Source organism: Lepisma saccharinum, chromosome 2 (assembly GCF_977018435.1).
Source record: "Lepisma saccharinum chromosome 2, izLepSacc3.1, whole genome shotgun sequence".
In the NCBI taxonomy this organism is placed as follows: domain Eukaryota; kingdom Metazoa; phylum Arthropoda; class Insecta; order Zygentoma; family Lepismatidae; genus Lepisma; species Lepisma saccharinum.
In genome coordinates this window covers 121,286,813-121,307,151 of record NC_139230.1, presented here as the reverse complement: position 1 = coordinate 121,307,151, position 20,339 = coordinate 121,286,813, and the positions used below count along the sequence as shown (strand labels likewise).

Sequence of the window (20,339 nt, the reverse complement as noted above, 5' to 3'; positions counted from 1 at the left end):
AATAATTTGGTAGTGATTTATATTGTGTAAAGATGAACAATACAACTATGGCGGGTTTTGTGGTTATGGCAGGCGCATACCATGAACATGTATAAAAAAGAGGCGAAAACAACCTAGATGGTGGATTAGAAGTTTTCTAGCGAAAATAAATTCGGAAGGAGCGTATAACTCGTTGATGAGAGACTTACGTCTTCAAAGTTGATACGAAAACTTTGTAAGAATGACTGTAAGTGAGTTTGCATTGTTATTAAATCTTGTTGGACTACAGATTGTAGTCGCGTCGTCTGTTTCTACTCTAGTGCGCATGCCCCAGGAACTTGCTGCAGGCTGTTTCCATTGTCCGCGGCGCATGTTGTGCGTCTTAATCGTTTGGGGCAATTTTGTCCCCGGCACTTGCGCCGCGGCATGTTGCAGACAGTTTCCATTTCAACAAATGCTTGGCACATGCAGCGTCGCATGCCGCGCGTCATGTTGCGCGGCAAATTTGTGGTAATAGAATACATAGTTGTTTTTTTTTTTTTACTGGTCAACTACAGTGCGGGGAAGGAACAATTCATGCTACTTCCTGACTACATTTGTTACCAGTAGCTGCATTGCTCCCTGACTGAAGTACGAGAAAAATAGGTAACGAAAACAAAAATACAACTTTTGACGAACGCCAGCTTTTTATTTTTACCGTACCTAACCAAAGGTTACAGGGAAATTGAAAATGTTAAGTAGATGTAAGCCTACCGTGGGTGACGCAATAAAACGTAATGAAAAGCAAAATGAGGTAGATTCCGTATCTCAGAAAATTCAACCAAGAGAAATAGGAGAACGAAATGAACGAGCTTCAGTATAAAAAATCAAGACACTTTCCTCATCCCCATCCCCTTTCCAAACCAAGGGCTCCGAAAGCAGCTGTGCAACTTTGAGCAGGCATTGGGACTGCTGTACGGTTCAGTAGCGTTTCGTCCGAAAGCGAAATTTCTAGAAAAATGCTACAGTTCGGCAGCGATGGAATTGGTGACTAGTATACCTCGGTTTACAACTTTTAAAACTACATTGCATAGACAGCGGAGTGCAACACAGGGAGTGCAGACTCAGGCAAATTGTCGAGAGAGAGGTCCCGGGTTCGATACCCGGTGGAGGCACAAGTGGTTCGAATCCCACTTTAAACTGTAGGTCCAATCCCGATTAGCCTTAATGTGCATAAGGTGGACTTGAAACAACAAATCAAATCAAAACAAATCGTCGAGAGGAAGTGAACTTGGATCTAGAAATTTTAGTCATGGCAGATGGCAACGCTTTCTTACTATCTGACAACTATGAAGGTGAGATTTGCAATTTCCAGAGGGAAAGAAATATTAAAACAAAAAATATTTTCTTGGATGGAGCATTTAAGAGTGTTAGCAAGAGTTTGCTTCATTAAACACTATTAGGATGGTAGCCCTCGGACGAAACGCTACTTGGTCAGGTAACAGTAAGTTGCCTGTTCCTGGAATTCGGACGCGAAACGCTACGCCACGTGCTGTACACCCGAAATGGTAATCTGGCGGTTCAGAAAGCGAAGATGAGCATGAGCGATGGATGCTGAAACTGATGAAGGGACACTGACAGAGAACACTTATGCGCAGGCCGGGAATCGAAACCGGGACCCCTGGCGTCGTAGCGCGCTGTGCTAACCGCTCTGCCACGTAATATTTCTTTTATTTACTCACTTTTAGCTACTTCCTTTTAAACTAACTAAATAACTAACTCTCTAGCTTTCTTAAACCCGAAGGTTCATGGCTGCAGCAACACAGGCCTTCCATCTGTCCCTATCTTGAGCAAGTTCTATATACTCTTTTCCATCCCCACCGATTTTCTTTAGGTCCATCTCAACGTTGTCCCTCCATCTTCGTCTTGGTCTTCCTATAGGTCTCCTACCATCAGGTTTCCCAACAAGAATCCTGTAAACTCCTCTTTCCTCTCTCATTCGTGTCATATGGCCTGCCCACCTAAGTCTTCTTGATTTAATTAGTCTAATAATATCTGGACATGAATACAAATTATGTAGTTCTAAATTATGTAACCTTCTCCACTCACCTGTCTCCTCATCTCTTTTAGGTCCAAATATTTTCCTAAGAACCTTATTTTCAAATACTCTCAATTTATGTTCCTCTTTCAATGTAAGGGACCAAGTTTCACACCCATATACTGTAATACGAGCACTACATACAAAATTTCTGTTTTGTATATTTTAACTTTTAGTTTCTTAGTTATTAAACTAGAAGACAAAAGTTTATGAAGAGAGAAGTAACATGCATTTCCTGAATTAAGCCTACTTTTTATTTCCTCTTTAATATAATTTTCATTTGTTAATATTACTCCTAAGTATTTGAATTTGGAAACTGGTTCAAACGAGTTGTTATCAATAATTAGATTTTGATTATTACCTAACACTTGGTTTCGGCCTGTAAGCATATATTTAGTTTTCCTTTTGTTAACTTCCAAACCTATGTCTTTAGCAGTTTTGAAAAGTATTTTAGCATTATTCTTAATTGTATTTACATCATCCCCTAATAAGTCTACATCATCTGCATATGCTAACAACTGAGTCACACCATTTTAGTCCTTCGTTAGTTTCTTTCACCTTCCTAACAGCATATTCTAAGGCAAAATTAAAGAGCAATGGATATAATGCATCTCATTGTTTTAACCCATCATGAATTGTAAATTTGTCAGACACATTAATACCCACACGAATTTTACTTTCTGTTTCACTGGTGCATACTTTTATCATACTAACAAGCTTCGTAGGTATTCCAAACTCGACTAATATATTATATAATTTATCTCTTTGACCGAATCATATGCTTTTTTTAAATCAATGAATAGCTGATGGACATTTTGATTATATATTCCACTTTTTTCAAGTGACTTCCTTTTACCTGCACTAAAAAAGAAATTAAAAAAATTAATATTAGTCTTTTTTTCAACATGTCCATTGAGAATGTAAGTGATCTGTCCATTTTTCATTTTGTCAGGAAACCTTTAAAGTTTGACATTATAGTTATTGGACCTTTGTCGCCATTGCACTGAAATTTTACATCATTGCAAAGGTTGATATATCTATCTATCAGATAGAACACTGGAATTGAATGAGATTAGGTAGTTGTTCTGTAATGGTGATAACACAATTCCATTATAACTTTGTCATTCGGTAAAATAATCGATTACTTTGATTTCACTATTATTCAAAATGTATCTATCTGTTAAAAGCAAAAGTAAGAACCGAAGTCCACCATGCCAGCAACACTACTACTTCTAAGCAGCTCCCACAAGTGACTGAGGTTAGAATGAAAGTTTGTCTTGTTTTAAGTTCACTTGTATGCACAGATAGGCTAATTGGGAGTGGACCTACAGTTTAAAGTGGGAAATGAACCACTGTGCCTACACCAGGAATCGAACCCGGCTAGAATGCAAGTGGTTTCTCATACTCAGATGGCAATTGCACACTGAAAAAAAAGGTGTGGAAACTCACCTTTTGGGGTGAGTTTGGCTTGTCACAAATAGACGTCCCCAAAAGGTGAGTTTCCACACCCCATATTGGGGTGAGTTTTTCTCACCCTAGTATAGAGTGTGTTTTTCCTCCCATGGGGTGAGTTTTCTCACCCTAGTATAGAGTGTGTTTTTCCTCCCATGGGGTGAGTTTTCTCACCCTAGTATAGAGTGTGTTTTTCCTCCCATAGGGTGTTTTCGCAACCTAGTATAAAGTGTGTTTTTCCTCCCATAGGGTGAGTTTTCTCACCCTACTATAGAGTGTGTTTTTCCTCCCATAGGGTGAGTTTTCTCACCCTAGTATAGAGTGTGTTTTTCCTCCCATGGGGTGAGTTTTCTCACCCTAGTATAGAGTGTGTTTTTCCTCCCATAGGGTGAGTTTTCTCACCCTAGTATAGAGTGTGTTTTTTCTCCCATAGGGTGAGTTTTCTCACCCTAGTATAGTGTTTTTCCTCCCATGGGGTGAGTCTTTTTCACCCTAGTATAGTGTGTTTTTCATCTCATAGGGTGAGTTTTCTCACCCTAGTATAGTGTGTTTTTCCTCCCACATGGTGAGTTTTCTCACCCTAGTATAGTGTGTGTCTTTCCTCCCATAGTGTGAGTTTGAGGGGTTCGTAAGGAAGAGGTAAATGATCTTCAACTAGTATAATAATGCTTACCTTTAACCTTGAAGAATCAGTCAGATCTTTTCTATCTTATACAATATGAATGCAGAATAAGATAGAGCAATCATAACTTCATTGTAATTTCTTCCCAGATAGCAAATTTATCAAAGTAGAGAATTGTGTAATATACGACATCACAGGGAAACAGTGTTTCTTCATTTAATGTGTTCAGATTTTAATGTGATTAATTGTCTTCTTTATGAAAAGAATATCATTCAATTTAGCATTAAATTTTGACAAAGCTTAAAAATCTTAGAGGAAACTAGATGCGGCACGCTCACCAAGGTATTCATGTAGAAGAACAATCCATCCATAAATTACATGAAGCTTGCAAGTAATATTATGTATCGATTTCTAAATCATACAAAAAAGTCGCAACTTTTAATGTATATACGTATTGTCCAATAAGTCTTTTTTGAGACTTCCACTTGATGCTTAGAAGCCAATTGGGACTGGATATATGTACAGTCACACACACTGCTGGGTTGTAATGATTTAATTGAAATTCAATGGTGCTGTTACAACCCAGAAGTGTCCTTGACTGTACAATATAACATGAAGGAGATTGATCTTCAGAAGTTACACCCGTTAATTACAAAATATCAACTTTTTTCTGTACTGTTTGGAAAGCAACTCATGCTCACACATACAATCATACATTGCTAGGATATAAATGACATACTTAACACAACAAAATACTGTATACTTGTATATCCGTAGATAAATTTTATGTACGATACATGGGATGCAAGTATTTACATACATGGTAAGAGGATAACCTCTGACAAATACTACCTTGCCACTAAATGCATACACATTAAGCAATAATTCAACCTTACCTTTCCTTTGCTGCTGGTTCTGCACACTCAGTTCAATGCCACAATCATTACAATGCGAGTTATTTTTGGTGCTCTTAGAACCTATTTCAGTACTTTAATAAATTAATTATAAAGGAAAATGTACATTCTTAAGAAGGCAGAGCAAATTTAGTAAAAGTTATAAATATGTTCATATGCATAATTTTTAACCACTCTATTTCAAATACCGAGCTTAATTTTTTCACCCCAAAGATTAGGTTGAAGAAATAAAGTCACTAGTTAGCAAAAATTTCAACTTTATTTACCATATACGTACTTTTCATCTTGTAATAATTCAACATAGTTCTCACAATTTTATCCAAAAAAAGAGGAATTATTTTTCAGTACCAATTTTACTTCATTGATAAAAATATGCATGTTGCATTTCTTTAAAATGTCTGTATGGAAAGGCGTCCATGATCTGAAAGGAGAAAAAAATGTAAGAGTAAATAAGAATATAACCAACAATGCATTTAGGTCAGAGTGTGATAGTTCAGAATGTACTTATAACATTTATGAGTCTTAATATATACCCAAAGAGTATACTAGTGATGTGTGCATACATCCTTCGTGGATGAGTGGTTACGAAAGCATGCTACAACGCCAGGGGTGGTGAGTTCGAATCCCAGCCTGAGCACAGGTGTTCTTTGTGAGTGTCCATTCATCCATTCCATCATATCATCACTCATCCTCATCTTCGCAATTAGCCCAAAAGTGACAGAGATGCGAAGAAAAATAAACAAAATCAATCAGTCAAGCTGTTCAATTGATAGATTGAGTTGGTTTTTTAAGTCCACTTTATGCACAGTATGGATAATCGAGACCGGACCTGTGGTTCAAAGTGGTATCCGAAGATGTTTTGTTAACAAATGAAAGATAAGCAATTACTTTTAATTTCAAATATACTGTACTAAGAATAATATCGGAAACACATACAAATTAGTGTAGATGTGAGTATTGAATGCTTTCTCTCTCAAGAGATCATTAACAAATCTACACCAATGCGCACAATTAAAGTAAAACAAGAATGCAAGAAAATTATAACTATGAAATGTAATTGATTTATAATAAAGCACAAACAAAACAAAAACTTACACATAATAAAAGCACTTCAACTATTTCATAATTTATTAACATCGTTAACCAGTTACTAAAGGAATTAATTATCTGCCTTGCAATATCTGATATGTATAAAAGTAACAAATTAATTTCCTTTATTTAATTAATAATACTAGTAATAATAATAATATATTTTTAATTGAGTAATTTATTTTTACTTGTAATAATACACATATGTGGGGGAAGGGGGTTTGTAGATTAAGAACTTTCTTTCCCCCCACCAGTTTTCAATGATTTCGCACCCTGTAGATCAGTCCTGTCAATGTGTATGTATAAACATCATGTAGCGAAAAGGCAAAAAGATTTTATTTATTCTGTACATTATACCAGCATGTAACAGGGTCAGTGCCAGAAGGAGAAGTGAGTGGATGCCTCATTCCATCCCTTCACCCAGCAGACAAGAGACACATACCCTTGACAATTTTAGAAATATTTTCTATAGAAACAAGACATAGCTCCAAGACAACCCTCCAAAAATAAAAGCATGGATATGATTCTGTTTTCAAGTAGCAGAAATAAAGTTCTGTTGAAAGTTTAGTAGGCTACGAAAGAAATGCATAAAGATTATAATTTGTATATTAGAGAGAACATGCTAAAGTGCATTTTGGAAATTCATATCCAAAGATTATTAATTACAAAATGAAAGGTGTGTATGTATGGCACACGCAGCATTATATTTTACGTTCCTAGTTCTATTTATGTGATTCTGACATTTTCAGATTACATACAGCTTAATTGATTTATTTACTTACCTTTCCATTTACAAAATCAGGATCATCTTCAAACATCAGAGTTGGTTATTTTAGTTAAACAGCATTCAATGTCTGAAATAAGGAATAAATTTAAATTAGATTAATCTTGAAAGTAGCAAAAATTAAACTTCTTCAATACAACAGTTTATTGTACAACTACATTTGTTAATAGATTGTAGACTATTTGAGGCGTTCATGAAGATTTAACATATAAAAGTTAATTATCATGCAAAGTTAGTATCATTTGGATCCCCCCAGAAATTTTAATTTTCCTATGGAATGTCTATACATACAGTGGAAGATTGAGTGAAAGAAACCCAGAATGATTAAAGTTTAGATACTTTTCAAATAAGAATTAATTTCTTTATTTGTGTGTTTTCTCCTACATAACTTCTCAAAATGAATTTGTATTTCCAAAGACAAAATTTGTATGTAGGCTTTTACAGGGTAACTGATAGCCAATATATGTAACATCACAGACCCTCTGCAAGTTGAAAAGGGAAAACAAATAAAATGTAGGAATCACTTACTTCATCCCACATCCACAAGAACACTAAATTGTACACAAGCAGCAATCGATTCTCAGAACTTAAAGATGCTGACACAGAAGTATATTTACTGTGCGGTCTAGTCAACCATATTTTTTTTCACTGATCCTCCATGAAATTAATTGTGTAACAAAGATATTATGAAAGGTATGTAAAGAGTGAGATGCATAAATATTTCCAGGAAAAGTTCAATTCAGTTCAATTCCTTAAATACACATAGGACGTCAAAAAATATTGAAAATTATGAACAACTTGCCTGGTAATATTTTAACATCTCGCTGTACACATTGTGTAATTAGTATGCCATATCAATTTCAAAATACTTCTTAAGACAGTCACAACAAAGTTTTACACTCCAGCCTACACTGTGTATAACTATTAGTACTGTCCTTCCCAGTGGCGAACACTCCCTTTGAAACAGAAATAACCGAAGCTATGAGACACCCACCCACCCTTTCCTATTTCCAGATTTGTTGTTTGAATTTGTTTTTAAGTCCACTTTATGCACAGAAAGGCTAATCGGGGCTGAACCTAAAGTTCAAAGTGAAATCTGAACCACTACCGAGTATGGAACCTCGGACTCCTTGATACATGTATTTAAGTATGCATGTACTTTTGACACTTTAATTTTCTTTTCACACTCACTATGTTGACTAAATGTTCAATACTAGCTGACCACCTCTAGCGTGCGCTACACCTAGGTACATATAGTGGTCGCCACTGGCCCTCCCATCTCAACATATAAGCTTACTTCCTAAGAGACCTCCGTCATTTCAAGTTCCTACAGCTTAAAACTTATGAAAATAATGAATAATAAATTCCCTTGAAAAGAGAACAAAATTAGATTTGAACTACTCTACTTACATTGCACATCTGTGTAAACCCAACCCATGCAGGATCCTTGAAAAACTGCTGTCAGTGATGAGTGGCGTAATGTTCAGTGTAGATTGGAACTAAGGCAAGTGTGTTTGTGGGTATTATCCGTATTCACTCCTCTCTATGCATGGCACATTCCTGAAAAGGAGTTGAAAATTAAAATAATACTTAAAATTTTATGTTACACAACCATATTTATGTGTAAAAGAAATCTAAGACAAACACTCTAAAAGAAATTCTAGCTGCTGCTCGAAATTGTAAGTTTTCTTAACTTAAATTGTTAATGTTTAGAATCCCCCCAAGGACCGAAAATTAGAAGATACTATGGACGCACACTACATAAAACCTCACGAATATCAGCGTCTGAATGTGGGAAGACGATCATTGCTCCCGAAAATTAATGTCAAGGTATATTTAACTTTCACGCCCTTGTTTACAATGTGTCTTTTTTCCTTTAAAAAATTGTGAATTAGATGCAATCGACTACAACGAATGAATGGAGTTTAAGCAGCAGCTTACAAATCTTATAAACTCTTACAGAAGCCTGTTTTGTAAATAATATTTCCCATGCAAATTAACTTTACGTCCCACAGTATCCCACTGCATTATTTTCGCCTCTTTACTTAAAAATCAATTACAAATCCCTCTAGGGTACGTTCCGACAGCCAATAACGAAAGATTATGAATTATGCGCAACAAGTTACTTTACAACTTTAGGAACATCACACACCAAACGAAGGTGCCAGTCGCAGTCAGAATAGTCGACACCAAAGGGGGCTCTAGCCCACCACGAAATATTTTTGGCCCATCTCCTCCTAACACAAATAGCCAACAGTTAAAAATTGGGATTGCTTTCAGCGCAGCGAGAATCACACAAGAACAGAAGAACACAAAGAGAGAGGGTGAAAGAGACCGAAAGATACATTGACAGCGAATGACAGAGAACATAAATAGAAGAAGGAAATGGGAAAGAGAGAAGGAAGCGTAGAAAGAAACAGAGAAAAGTTAAAGAAGAATAACGGAAATGGAAACAGAGGAACCAAGAGAGCAGAGAAAAATTGAAACATATGAAAACGGAGAAAGAAATAAAGATGATAGAGAATCCTAGTAGCAGTGATAATTGTAGTACGGTCAACCTTTGTGACGTTGTTCCCCCAAACATCCACATATTCTGTTTAAAGTAAGATTATCCTTCGTTTGTACCGGATTGTATCGTATTTACTTTCGTTTGCAACATTACAGAGTTCGAGTATTCACAAATTGAACTTGGGGGGGGGGACTTCAGGTAGCCCGTACAGTTTTATCCCAGCGCATTTTTTCGATTGTACTGTAACGATTTGAGAGTAAATTAAATTAATATTTGGAGTTCCCTCGCCCCCAACTTTAAAATGAAGGACAAAATCATTACGTTTGTACCATTGAAATAACTAAACTAAACAACTAAAAGCTCCCCATCATGAAGGAAGAAAAAATCAAGAAACTTCTTGGATAGAATTTCGTTTGTGCACTTGAAATTTTATTTTTTATCGTTATAGTTTTCCAGTTATTTCTTTCCAAAAATGGGAGTGGGAAGGACGGAAACGAACTTAAACCATGATTTCTCAGTCTCCGTAACCATAGGCGTAAATTGGCTAGGACAAGGACCCCCAAAATTTTCACATTTGTTAAAATCTTCAAGTTAGGCGACCTGAGGAGCAAAGTAATAAAGAGTAATATTTGTGAGTTCGCTAGTTATTTAAATGTCTTAGCACGTCGAGCTGCGACGCCAGGGGTCCCGGGTTCGAATCCCGCTTGGGCATGGTTGTTTGTAAATGTCCATTCATCAATTTCATCACTCATCCCCATCTTCTGAAAATTAGCCAAGCGTCACAAACCGCGAAGTAAAATAAAACAAATCAAATCAAACCATGACGAATGCCAATCTTCGGACGAGAACTATTGAAAGGGCTCACACTGCATGCTAAACAGTGCCCTCTCACCGTGTACTGTCATTATTTCGAAATGTGAAACATATTTTAGTCTAAGCATTTCGGATAGGACAATCTGAGCATATATAAAGAAAACTTATAGTGTAAAAATATTGAAAACGTTATTGAACTTACTTACCTTCGAATCCTGCTTTCTTATCTTCACTTTCAAATACCCACTCAGCAGACAAACTATTCTGGCCCACGGCACAGACGACCTCACACAATGTCAACGGCAAGGCTATTCTGGGATGACTTCCTGCTTGTCCCAGACGTCCTTCGATTGGTCCCCACGAAAAGCGCGCGGTATACGACGCGTGACTCGCAACAAGTGACACTGAAAGTGAATGTCCTTTAAACAAAGAAATGATCTTTGGGGCTGGGGGTGGTTTAGACAACTTTTGTGGCAGGCGGATCCACTGGGAGGGCGATGGGAGCGATCACCCTTCCCAACTGCCAGTTCTTGGATATGATATTATACCTGATATTTTTGAGACTCAGATGTTCCGCCTTTTATCCCCAAATTTAAAAGGCTCGATAATATTTATAAAATAAGTCAACTTTATGATCAAGATAAGCTAATCTAAACTGACACTACAGTTTAAATTTGTATTGAATCACTGTGCAATATGCTTCAAAATGAAATCGAACTGAGACCCCTTGAGGGAACAGGCTTTTGTGTTCTCTGCGTATTCACTATATTTCTCATATCTGCTCATTCAGTTTACATTGTGGCAATAGGAGGTCAAGAGGCATTATGATACAATAATAACTACCTATTCCAGTCCTCGACCTCTATTTTTGCAAAGGAATTCTCTATCTTCTAGAACACAAAAAACAGCTTCGTTCCTGTTTACAGTATAATATGTTGTTTATATATAGCAGTGCAAGTGTATGTTAGAATTGAGGTTCGGTGAGGTGAAACATTCGAATGAAATTCGCCCCTCCCAGCTGTAACTTCTGGATCCGCCACTGGTTTGTGGCAATTTGAAAGCGCTCTGTGGATACCAAAGTCCTAAGAAAATAAAGGACAGAATTTCTCTCCTCCACAAATTGATTAAGCTAGTTTATTTTATTTCGCTTTTGTGTCACTTTTGTTTAATCGCGAAGATGAGGATGAATTGATGATATGATTAAATTCATGAAGGGACACTCACAAAGAAAACACATCCCCAGGCCTGGATTCGCTGCGCTACCCACTCCGCCATGGAGACCAGCTTTCCTTCACAGAGATAAGTACTTCATAATAATATTAAGGTAGAATATAATATTGTAATTCTCATCCAGGAACAGCCCTATAGTAGGGGGGTGAGAGGATAAGGGCAGTTGATTCAGGTTCCGCAACAAACAACTTCAAACTTCCCCAGAATTTATTAGTTAATAGTTGACATTGATACTTTCTAATACACATGATTAGTTGACCAAAAATCTAGATTTTTACCCCCTAAAAAACTAATGTGAACATGAGAATGTTTTTTTTGTCGCTTTTATATAAAGAAAACTTCAAACTGCGTTTATTGTGTAATGCTGGTTATTATCAGTTCGTTAGAATAATCTGTAATGAAAATTTTATAATAATAAATGAGTATTTAATGTCTTATTGTTGAAAATATTGTCTTTGCATTTACTGTAGTGTCCTAATATACTGATTGGAACAAAGAACTCCAGAAAATATAACTTATATGGTGGTCGTTACCAAAGATAATGTACTCTTCCTGCGGGATTTGTAAGCAATAAGTTCTTCTCAGTAAGGGGAACCCCATGGACAGGGTGCAGAGCTGAGGTGCAACGCTCTTGTCACTTGGTGTCCAGGTTCGAGCCTGGGTGAGTGACTGTTGAAATAGCCATTTCCATAAGATAAATTATTTTCCTGTATTTGTCACTGATATAACCACAAATCATTTTAGGATTTGTTTCAATTTCCTCAGCCAAATTGATATAAATATCCCCTGTACTCCATTTTATGCATTTTTTTTAAATGCTGACCTGTGCACAGAAACTCAATATAATAACACAGTTTTGGCAGTTTTGATTTTCTGTGTTCTTGCTCCTTAACCTTCAATGCTTGTATAAGTTCTTTATCAAATCATGCTGGAAATTTTCTTTCTCTATGTCACATTTTAGAAACTGTCTCATCAATTACGCTGAACTGAATTACATGCCGAAGGCATGACTCGAATCTGGGACCCCGAGCACCATAGTCCGATAGTCTAATCATTTCATAAAAAGGGCCCAAATAAAGAAGCTGGAAAGAGCTTCTTTCAAGCAAATTCCACCTGCCATCTTCAGCGGATGTAAAAATTCGCTGATACGAATTCTTCCGGAATCGCAGGAAAGATACTGCAAACACAGCTTTACTCTGAAAGCACCGTTGTTGAGAGACGTTTCTCTCGATGGCCAAAGTTCGAATTTCGTTTAAATAGCTCAGGAGAATATTTCTTCACACAGTCGGTATCTGAAATCTACCGCATGCACAGTCAGTGCCTCGGAATTATACAAGTTGTTGAACTAAGAAAGTTATGGCGTGAATAGTTGTTGCCTCTGACTTAAAGTCGAATTACCGTACATTACTAAAGGAGTTACAGCGAGGAGTAGTACGCTATCGGAAAGGAGCTTTATTTCAGGAGAGTTCATCAGAGTTTTGTCAACGAACCAGGGAGTTGATCGTCACTTAGAGATCTACAGGTAACAAACGTTTATAAAATACTTGTCTATCATTCTCTCACACCCCTGCCAGACCAGTCAATTCAAGTGTTTAAATTTAATCGTGAGTGTTGTTTTTATTTCACGGGGCTAGCCCCCTTGCTTAGTTAAGTTACAGCGCCTAGAATAACGTAGTGTGGAAAACGGCATGGTTCTGCACGCTCTGGCTGGTTCCACTCGAAAATGATCCGCTAGAGGCGCTGGTGTTGACCCCGGTGCTTGGTGTTCGACTGCTTATAATGGAAGTAAATGGAGTTTTCTCTGCAACGTCTGATTCTTTTACATGAAGCATTTCTATGAATGTGATAATTGCTATGATATTTGGTACAGTCGTCACGAAGATATTAACGAACATTCTAGCCAGTCGACCACGTCCTGTTATCGTCATACTTTCGTTAATAATACGTGAGAAAAAATACGCGTGGAATGTTCTTGGCTACTAAATTTTTGTGTATGAATGAGGTTCATTATTATTATCATCATCATCATTTCTTTTAAAGATATACACACTGAAGCATTTGTATTTTTGATATTTACTGTCTCTTTTCTTCTGCTTTAAACTAATCGCGGCGATGATGATAATGATGATTGCATGAAACGACAAGGGGAACCCCACAAAACTTTCTTAGTGCCATCGACATGAGTGTAAGGCAACATTCAAACCAATGGGACAAGCGACACTGGATGTTCACACTGTCACACTAGTGACACACACTTCCAGACTGTAAAATAGCATTCATTGCACATGAGGGTCCAAACAGCAAACGACACGTTCATATGGCGTATTCGCGTCCTACTTGTTACTTCGGTCGGAAAGTTCCTTAAAGGAAGGGTGCTGAGACCGAAGCGACGCGCTACAGGGGGAGTTCCCAACTAAGTGACAAGCGACATGGTGCCTTCAGTCTATTAGCAAGCGTTGCTTGCGAACAACAGATAGGCGACACGATAAACCGCACATTACAACAACAGATCTAGGCGACACGATAAGCCACACGTGTCGCCTTGTCGCTTCTGCGGCGCTCAAACTCGGCCATTTCCTCAATAGCTTGCAACATGTTGCCGTGGTTTGTTGTTCGCGCTTACGCGATGCAATGAGTGTCTTGCTTTAGTGAGATTGCGCACCAAAGCGATAAGCGGCACGCGACACTTATCGCTTGAGGATTTCACCAACCGAACGCTGGCCTGTGCTTCCCGTCATGCCGATACGATGTGAAATGTTGCTCTTCATTGGCTCGTTTCCAAGCAACATGTGCCACTTCGGTATGAAAGTTGCCTTGGACCGAAGGACCCATGTCGCTTTGGTGTGAAATCCTCGTATCGTTTGTCGCGTGTCGCTTTGGTGTAAAATCTCCTTGAGGAAACGGTGCAGTCAGAGCTTTTTTTCCCTACGGTTCGAAAGGCTGCATTGATTTCCGACTGCTCGCTTTCAAGCGACATTTGTGGTTTGTCGCCTCGGTATGATATATCTCTCAGGATACTATTTATATTCTAATAACATAGAAAAATAAACTCTAATACACAGTCCAAGACTTGACGTCTGGAATCACATTGCGATGTGTTACGCATGCTATTTACTATTTATTAATTTTATTTTACTTTTCTTTCTAAATTAATGCCATTTCATGACTGCAAATCAGTCCACAAATATAACTGTTTCCATCAATTCACTTACCGCTTTTCTAGAGAAACAAATCTACACAATATATTCCAAAAACTAACAAAGCCGCATTACTTTCATAACAAAATTAGCACCTGGGTCGATCGCACTGCCATCTACTTGTCATCGTCTCGGAGAACCAGTTCCTTGGGTCGTTTTCCGCACTACGTTATTCAAGGCGAGGGAGGTGGAGTTTGGCGAAGGTCGCCGTGAAAAGTGCTTAAATTTAACATGGGCTTTTTTGCATTTTGTTGAATATAACGTTTTAGGACAAAAATTTGCCGGAAAACACGCAGTAGATGTGAAGTTACTTGATGAAACTTTCAGTATATGCAATTTCAGTTCGATAAATGTGCACAAATTCCATTATTTTTTTTTCAATTTCCCATAAGGAAATACGTAAATAAGCACAGAATGGTTATAGGATTTGTGGGTATAACCAACGAAAATGGCCATTATGATGCATACTAACGTAATGCTCAATCCTTCTATGACTAAGCTAGGGAGGACTTTTCTTTCAAAACTCACTTGCACAGCCCAAAATGATTGTTTAAAAATGTCATGTATTATCGACGGCGAAAGATACGGCCGCTTCAGCCGAATTTCATTCATGATAGTTCGCCACTTGGCCACTAGATGTCTCTGTTCGAAAATTGCCCCAGGGTGACGGGAGGGCTAGTTCGCGCGGGTGTTTTAATTCTCTGCACAGCTGGGTTCCGTCCCCTTGTCAGAAGGTCCCGTACAAAGAGAATGGGATTATATGAGAGGGGAAAGTCCGCCCAAATGTGGAAATCGCACGTCGTCTGCTAGGAGGGGAAGTGAGGGGAAGTGGGGATCTCAGCGACACTAGCGGCATCTCGTTCATCTCCCCCAACTAACGTAGCGCTCCACTGTTGACAACTGAAGGTGGCGTTGCGCTGTGCTCAGGTTTGAATTTGAAATTGATGGGTAACCGTCTATGTTCGTTCGCGTCGGTCGGACGCTGATTTTTGTTCGTGTTCCGTGTTTGGCGTGTTGTTTTGATGCTTTCTGGCTGTTTTCTTTAGCCCACTAAGCCCCGCGACAGGTTAAGTTTGCAGCAGGTTTAATGTATCAATCCACTCTAGAGCGGCACTCAGCATCCCTGTGCCAGTCTCACCTTAACCGCTGAGCTGTTCATATCACAGACAGTGAGAAAATCCGCAGTATTGCAGCGGAACTATTTTCTGCGCGCACGTTTGGGTCTATATATGCGAAAAGTTGCTGCAAGGTTAACCTGTCGCGGGGCTTAGCAACAGTTGAAGTGCATTTTAAAGCCCACTGTGCCTCGTACGAGCGAATTACGAGTTCGTCTGATTTGCGGGAGAAATCAACACCATGTGAAGCTTTCGTTTCTCAGAATTCCGAAGAATCCAGACAGGTATGTACAATAAATCTTAACTCATATTAAGAAAATGTAGTTAGAAAATTATTAGTTTGTTAATAGTGTGATTGCCAAAAATAAATATATATTATTATGTATGGGTGTGCGTATATGATTGTAGACATTCGTAACTCGGATGCATGATACTTTGGTCCACCCTCTATTTTCACTTAATTTCACACTTTTGACCTGCAAGACGTGTTGGCTGAAGCTCGACGTAGGCAAAAAGAACGGATATCTGGTGATTTGATTTGGAGTCACCGTTCAATTTATGGGTTTTTTCTCCAATGTTAAGGAGACGTTTAGGAGTACTTTTAAGATACCAACAACCTTTGGAGGCAAAATTGTGAGTTCAACACTCTAGAAGCTCAGTCTGTAAAACTCGAATATAGGTTTTTCTGCTTCATAAGTAAATGCTTCCACAATACAATATGTTTGTAAAGCAGTACTGAAAAGCAATTTCTCAATGAAGAAATGAAGAAAACACATTGAAAGAAAGAGTGTGTGTACACACACACACACCTATGTCGCAATGAAGCTAGCTTTTGAGCTAGCTGTGCATGCACATTATCTACGACGTGCCCTGTTACACTGATGCATACACTCTTTAGTTGTTGACACGTATCAAACATCGGAATGCATTTTCTCTCGTGCGAGCAACCATTTTTGGTACTAATTTACTGTAGTTCAAACAGATTTCTTCATTTTTACACAATAAACTACTTACCGTAAGAAGTTCCTGTAGCATTGTCTAACATCTGGAAGATGTTTTCTGTCATGTGTGAATGTATCATAGCGGAAATTGTTATTTTTGTTTAACTATGCCTAACTAAACCTAACCTAACCTTACGTAGTGTTTCTTGAGGATGGAATGAATATTACCAAGAAACATTACGTAACGTTAGGTTAGGCAAACATAGTTAAAATTTGTTCCATCCCCAAGAAACATTATGTAAGGTTAGGTTTAGTTAGGTTAGGCAAACATAGTTAAAAAAAAATAATTTCCGCTATGATACATTCAGACATGACAGAAAACACCTTCCATATGTTAGACAATGCTACAGGAACTTATTACGGTAAGTAGTTTCTTGTGTAAAAATGAAGAAATCTGTTTGAACTATAGTAAATTAGTACCTTCTCACCACCTGATGAAAGTAGTGGCAGCCAAGGCACACACTCATAGGGTAATTAGGGTACATAACAAATAAAATTTAAAATTCTGATTTAGTACTCCAACATAAAGAATAAGCATCATGTGAACAAACTTTAAATTTTACAAATTCCAATTTCTTCAGATCTTGAATTCCATATGCACATGTGTGTGTGTGTGTTTAGATCACCTAGTTAGGGTGCATTTGTGATTTTCATTACATGTGTGTACAACTATCAATTAAGAGTGAAAGTAATCTTAACTTTTCTTCTTTCTTTTACAGATGTTCCCATTGGTTGGATGCTGTTGTAAGACCAGTCCTGGAAGTGCGCAATGCGGAGAAATACTGTGCAGTGTCTATACATAATGTGAAAGTGGTTTCAGCTCAGATTAAGTGACAAGTGTGAAATGAAGTAAAAATTCATAAGATATTAATTTTACTGCCCCACTGTGCAAAGATGTCCTGTTGTGGAATATATTCTAATAGCTCAACCATAAACGCGTAAATATGTGTTTCCATGCTCCAAAATCTTCTGATCTTGAAATATTTTCTTGTTATATAGTTTACGTCAAGATAAAAGTAATTGGTGAGTGCTTTGATTCTTCAAAAGTTCAATTCTTGTTGTGGTCATTTGCTCATTTGTTTGTTTGTGTGTGTGTGCGTACGTGCATGCGCGCGCGCGCGCTTGCGAGAAAGTGATATACTGTGAGGAATTGCATATTTTGCAGGTGTCTTTTTTCCCCTTTCCTTTATTAGATTTAATGTATCTTTATTGAATAAGGGGAGATAAGAAGAGTATTTCAGATTGGTACTTGAAAAACAAGGGTATATGTACTCTACAATGAATAGTGTCAGCGTTATGAAGGAAATTTCATGAAAATTAAAATAAAGTTCTTGTTTTGACAACCTGTTCTCATACTTTGATGGAGCTTGGGGTATAGATTCCCTACCTGATGGCAAGTTGCAATGTTTGCTCTGTTGTCTAGTCCCAAAAGTTTTCAGGGAATTCTTGCTTCTTTTTAATTTAATAACCAAGACATATTCACTGCAATTCAGTCTTTTTAGAAGTGTACATTGTGAAATAAACCCATGTGTTATTTTTTTTGCATTAAAATTATAGTGACAATGATCTGCATGAGTCTGCAAGTCAACTATTAACACATTTGTTTGTGTGCAAGACCCAGTATTTTTTGCATTTGGGCATGTAATAAAGAAAATGCTGCAACACAGTGTAGATACATGTTAGTAAGGGTTTTCACTGAACAATCATTTTTTTTGGAATATTATTTGTCCTATCTCTGTGTCCAAACACATGGAATGATCTCATAACCAAAGTTTCCGGTTCAAGTCTGGGTCAGGGCATGTGTATTTCCTTGCATATCCATTCATGTCAGGGAAGTTGCCCAAAATAGAAGGGACAGATTATTGATAGTTTATTGGTTTCAGCTGATATAGCAATAAGCAATGAACAATGTTTATCAATCCAATATAAGTATAGGTTGATATATCATAACAATCATAGGCTATAGGTTAAAATGTCATATCAATCTTCATTTGATCACAAATTACAAAATTAGGTGAGGTTTGGTTTCTGGTACTTTTGTTAACTTTACAAAGAGAAACAGTTACTCATATGTAATTTATATATTTTTCTTACATATTTCTGTACTGTTATGATGAATTAGAGACAATAATGAAATTTTGAGTATCCGTCTTTGTTTATATTATCCTTTTGTTTGCTTGCCTATTGTTACTGCATTTCTCCACAAAAGACTTGCAGTGGTTGTAAGAAAAAGCAATAGTATTGTTAGTTTGCCTGTCAAGGGTCTTCTGCTATTTCTTAGATGTTGAATATTCTGCAGAAGTGGGCCAAATCAATGAAAAATGCTACTCTTTAATGTAGCAATGGTTATGTGATCAATTTATCATCAGATAATATATATACATATATATATATATATCTCATATTTACCTGTTCAGTTTCATTCAAATTTTGATGAAAATAATAATTCCACATGTTCAACACTTCTTAACATGTACATCATGGACACTACCGGCTTTTAACGATTCCATTGAAAGTCAGTGTATTCATTACAAGCCGGCAGTGTCCGTGACGTACATCCACATAAACGATAATGAAAATTTGATTATTACATTTCCTTCTTGCTGGAAAATAATTTATCATAAGAAGGATCTGATGGAATTAACTGATCACATAGTGTGGGTGAAGAGAATTCAATTCTTGCATTTTTTACTTTCTTAAGTGAAGATGTGAACATGCAAGTTGTGATGAATGGGATTTCTTTTTAATTGAATTGAATTTTGATTTTTTCTGTGGATGATGATGACTGATGCTTTTCCCCCCTTTCATTGAGTTTACATCAGTGGTGTATTCATCCATGTTATCTGGTTTACGCTGCTAATCCATCTTTTTTTTTTCACATATGTGGAAATTGTCGTAATTCAATATTTGTTTTACTTGCATGCCTGCATTGATGTTTTATTTCTATTATATCTAATTAAATAATAAACGTATACAATAAGTAAAAGTTATTGCAGTAAACCAGGTCAAATTTTCAGAATACACCACTGGTTTAGATTTGCCTCCTGCTATATGTCACAGGAAAAAGCATGTTAGATTGGAATATTTACATGCTATCTGTGCTAAATCCAGGCAGTGCTTTTTTTCTGGTGGCATGTAACGGTACGCCATACCAGTGTCTTTATGTAGGTGAAAATTAAAACTAATAACATTTTTTTGTATTCTGGAAAGTTCTTATGATGAACACAATAAGAAATTTACTTTGATAGTACTGGAGCCTTTCTTCCCAGAAAAAAAGCACTGGTCCTAAGTAAGACCAGATTATTTTTTGTCAAAATTCGAGGTTTAAGAGGCCAATTTTGACAACCTAGAGTTTAAAGTTTAAACCACTGCATTGAGCCTCCACCCATGACTCATCATTACAAGTCAACAGTATTACCACTACATCATTGGGGAAGCCCAGATTATCCTATTAAATGTAATTCTGGCACAATTTATTTGGGAGAGATGAAATTATTCATTGGTTGAGCTATTTACACATTTCCAGTAAGTAATGTGTCAGGTAAGGGTTTGAATTT

The 20,339-nt window shown here is 37.2% G+C and overlaps 1 protein-coding gene across 1 annotated transcript in view; it reads left to right on the top strand.

Moving 5' to 3' along the window:
- LOC145983618 (uncharacterized) overlaps positions 1–17,841 on the top strand; it is a 28,936-nt gene extending 11,095 nt beyond the window's left edge. Inside the window, exons 2-3 of the mRNA XM_083116681.1 lie at positions 15,916–16,065; positions 17,502–17,841. Of these exons, the coding sequence (XP_082972807.1) occupies positions 15,916–16,065; positions 17,502–17,585 (234 nt within the window). The 3' untranslated portion in view covers positions 17,586–17,841. The remainder of the gene's footprint in view (positions 1–15,915; positions 16,066–17,501) is intronic.
- Positions 17,842–20,339: the final 2,498 nt, after the last annotated feature.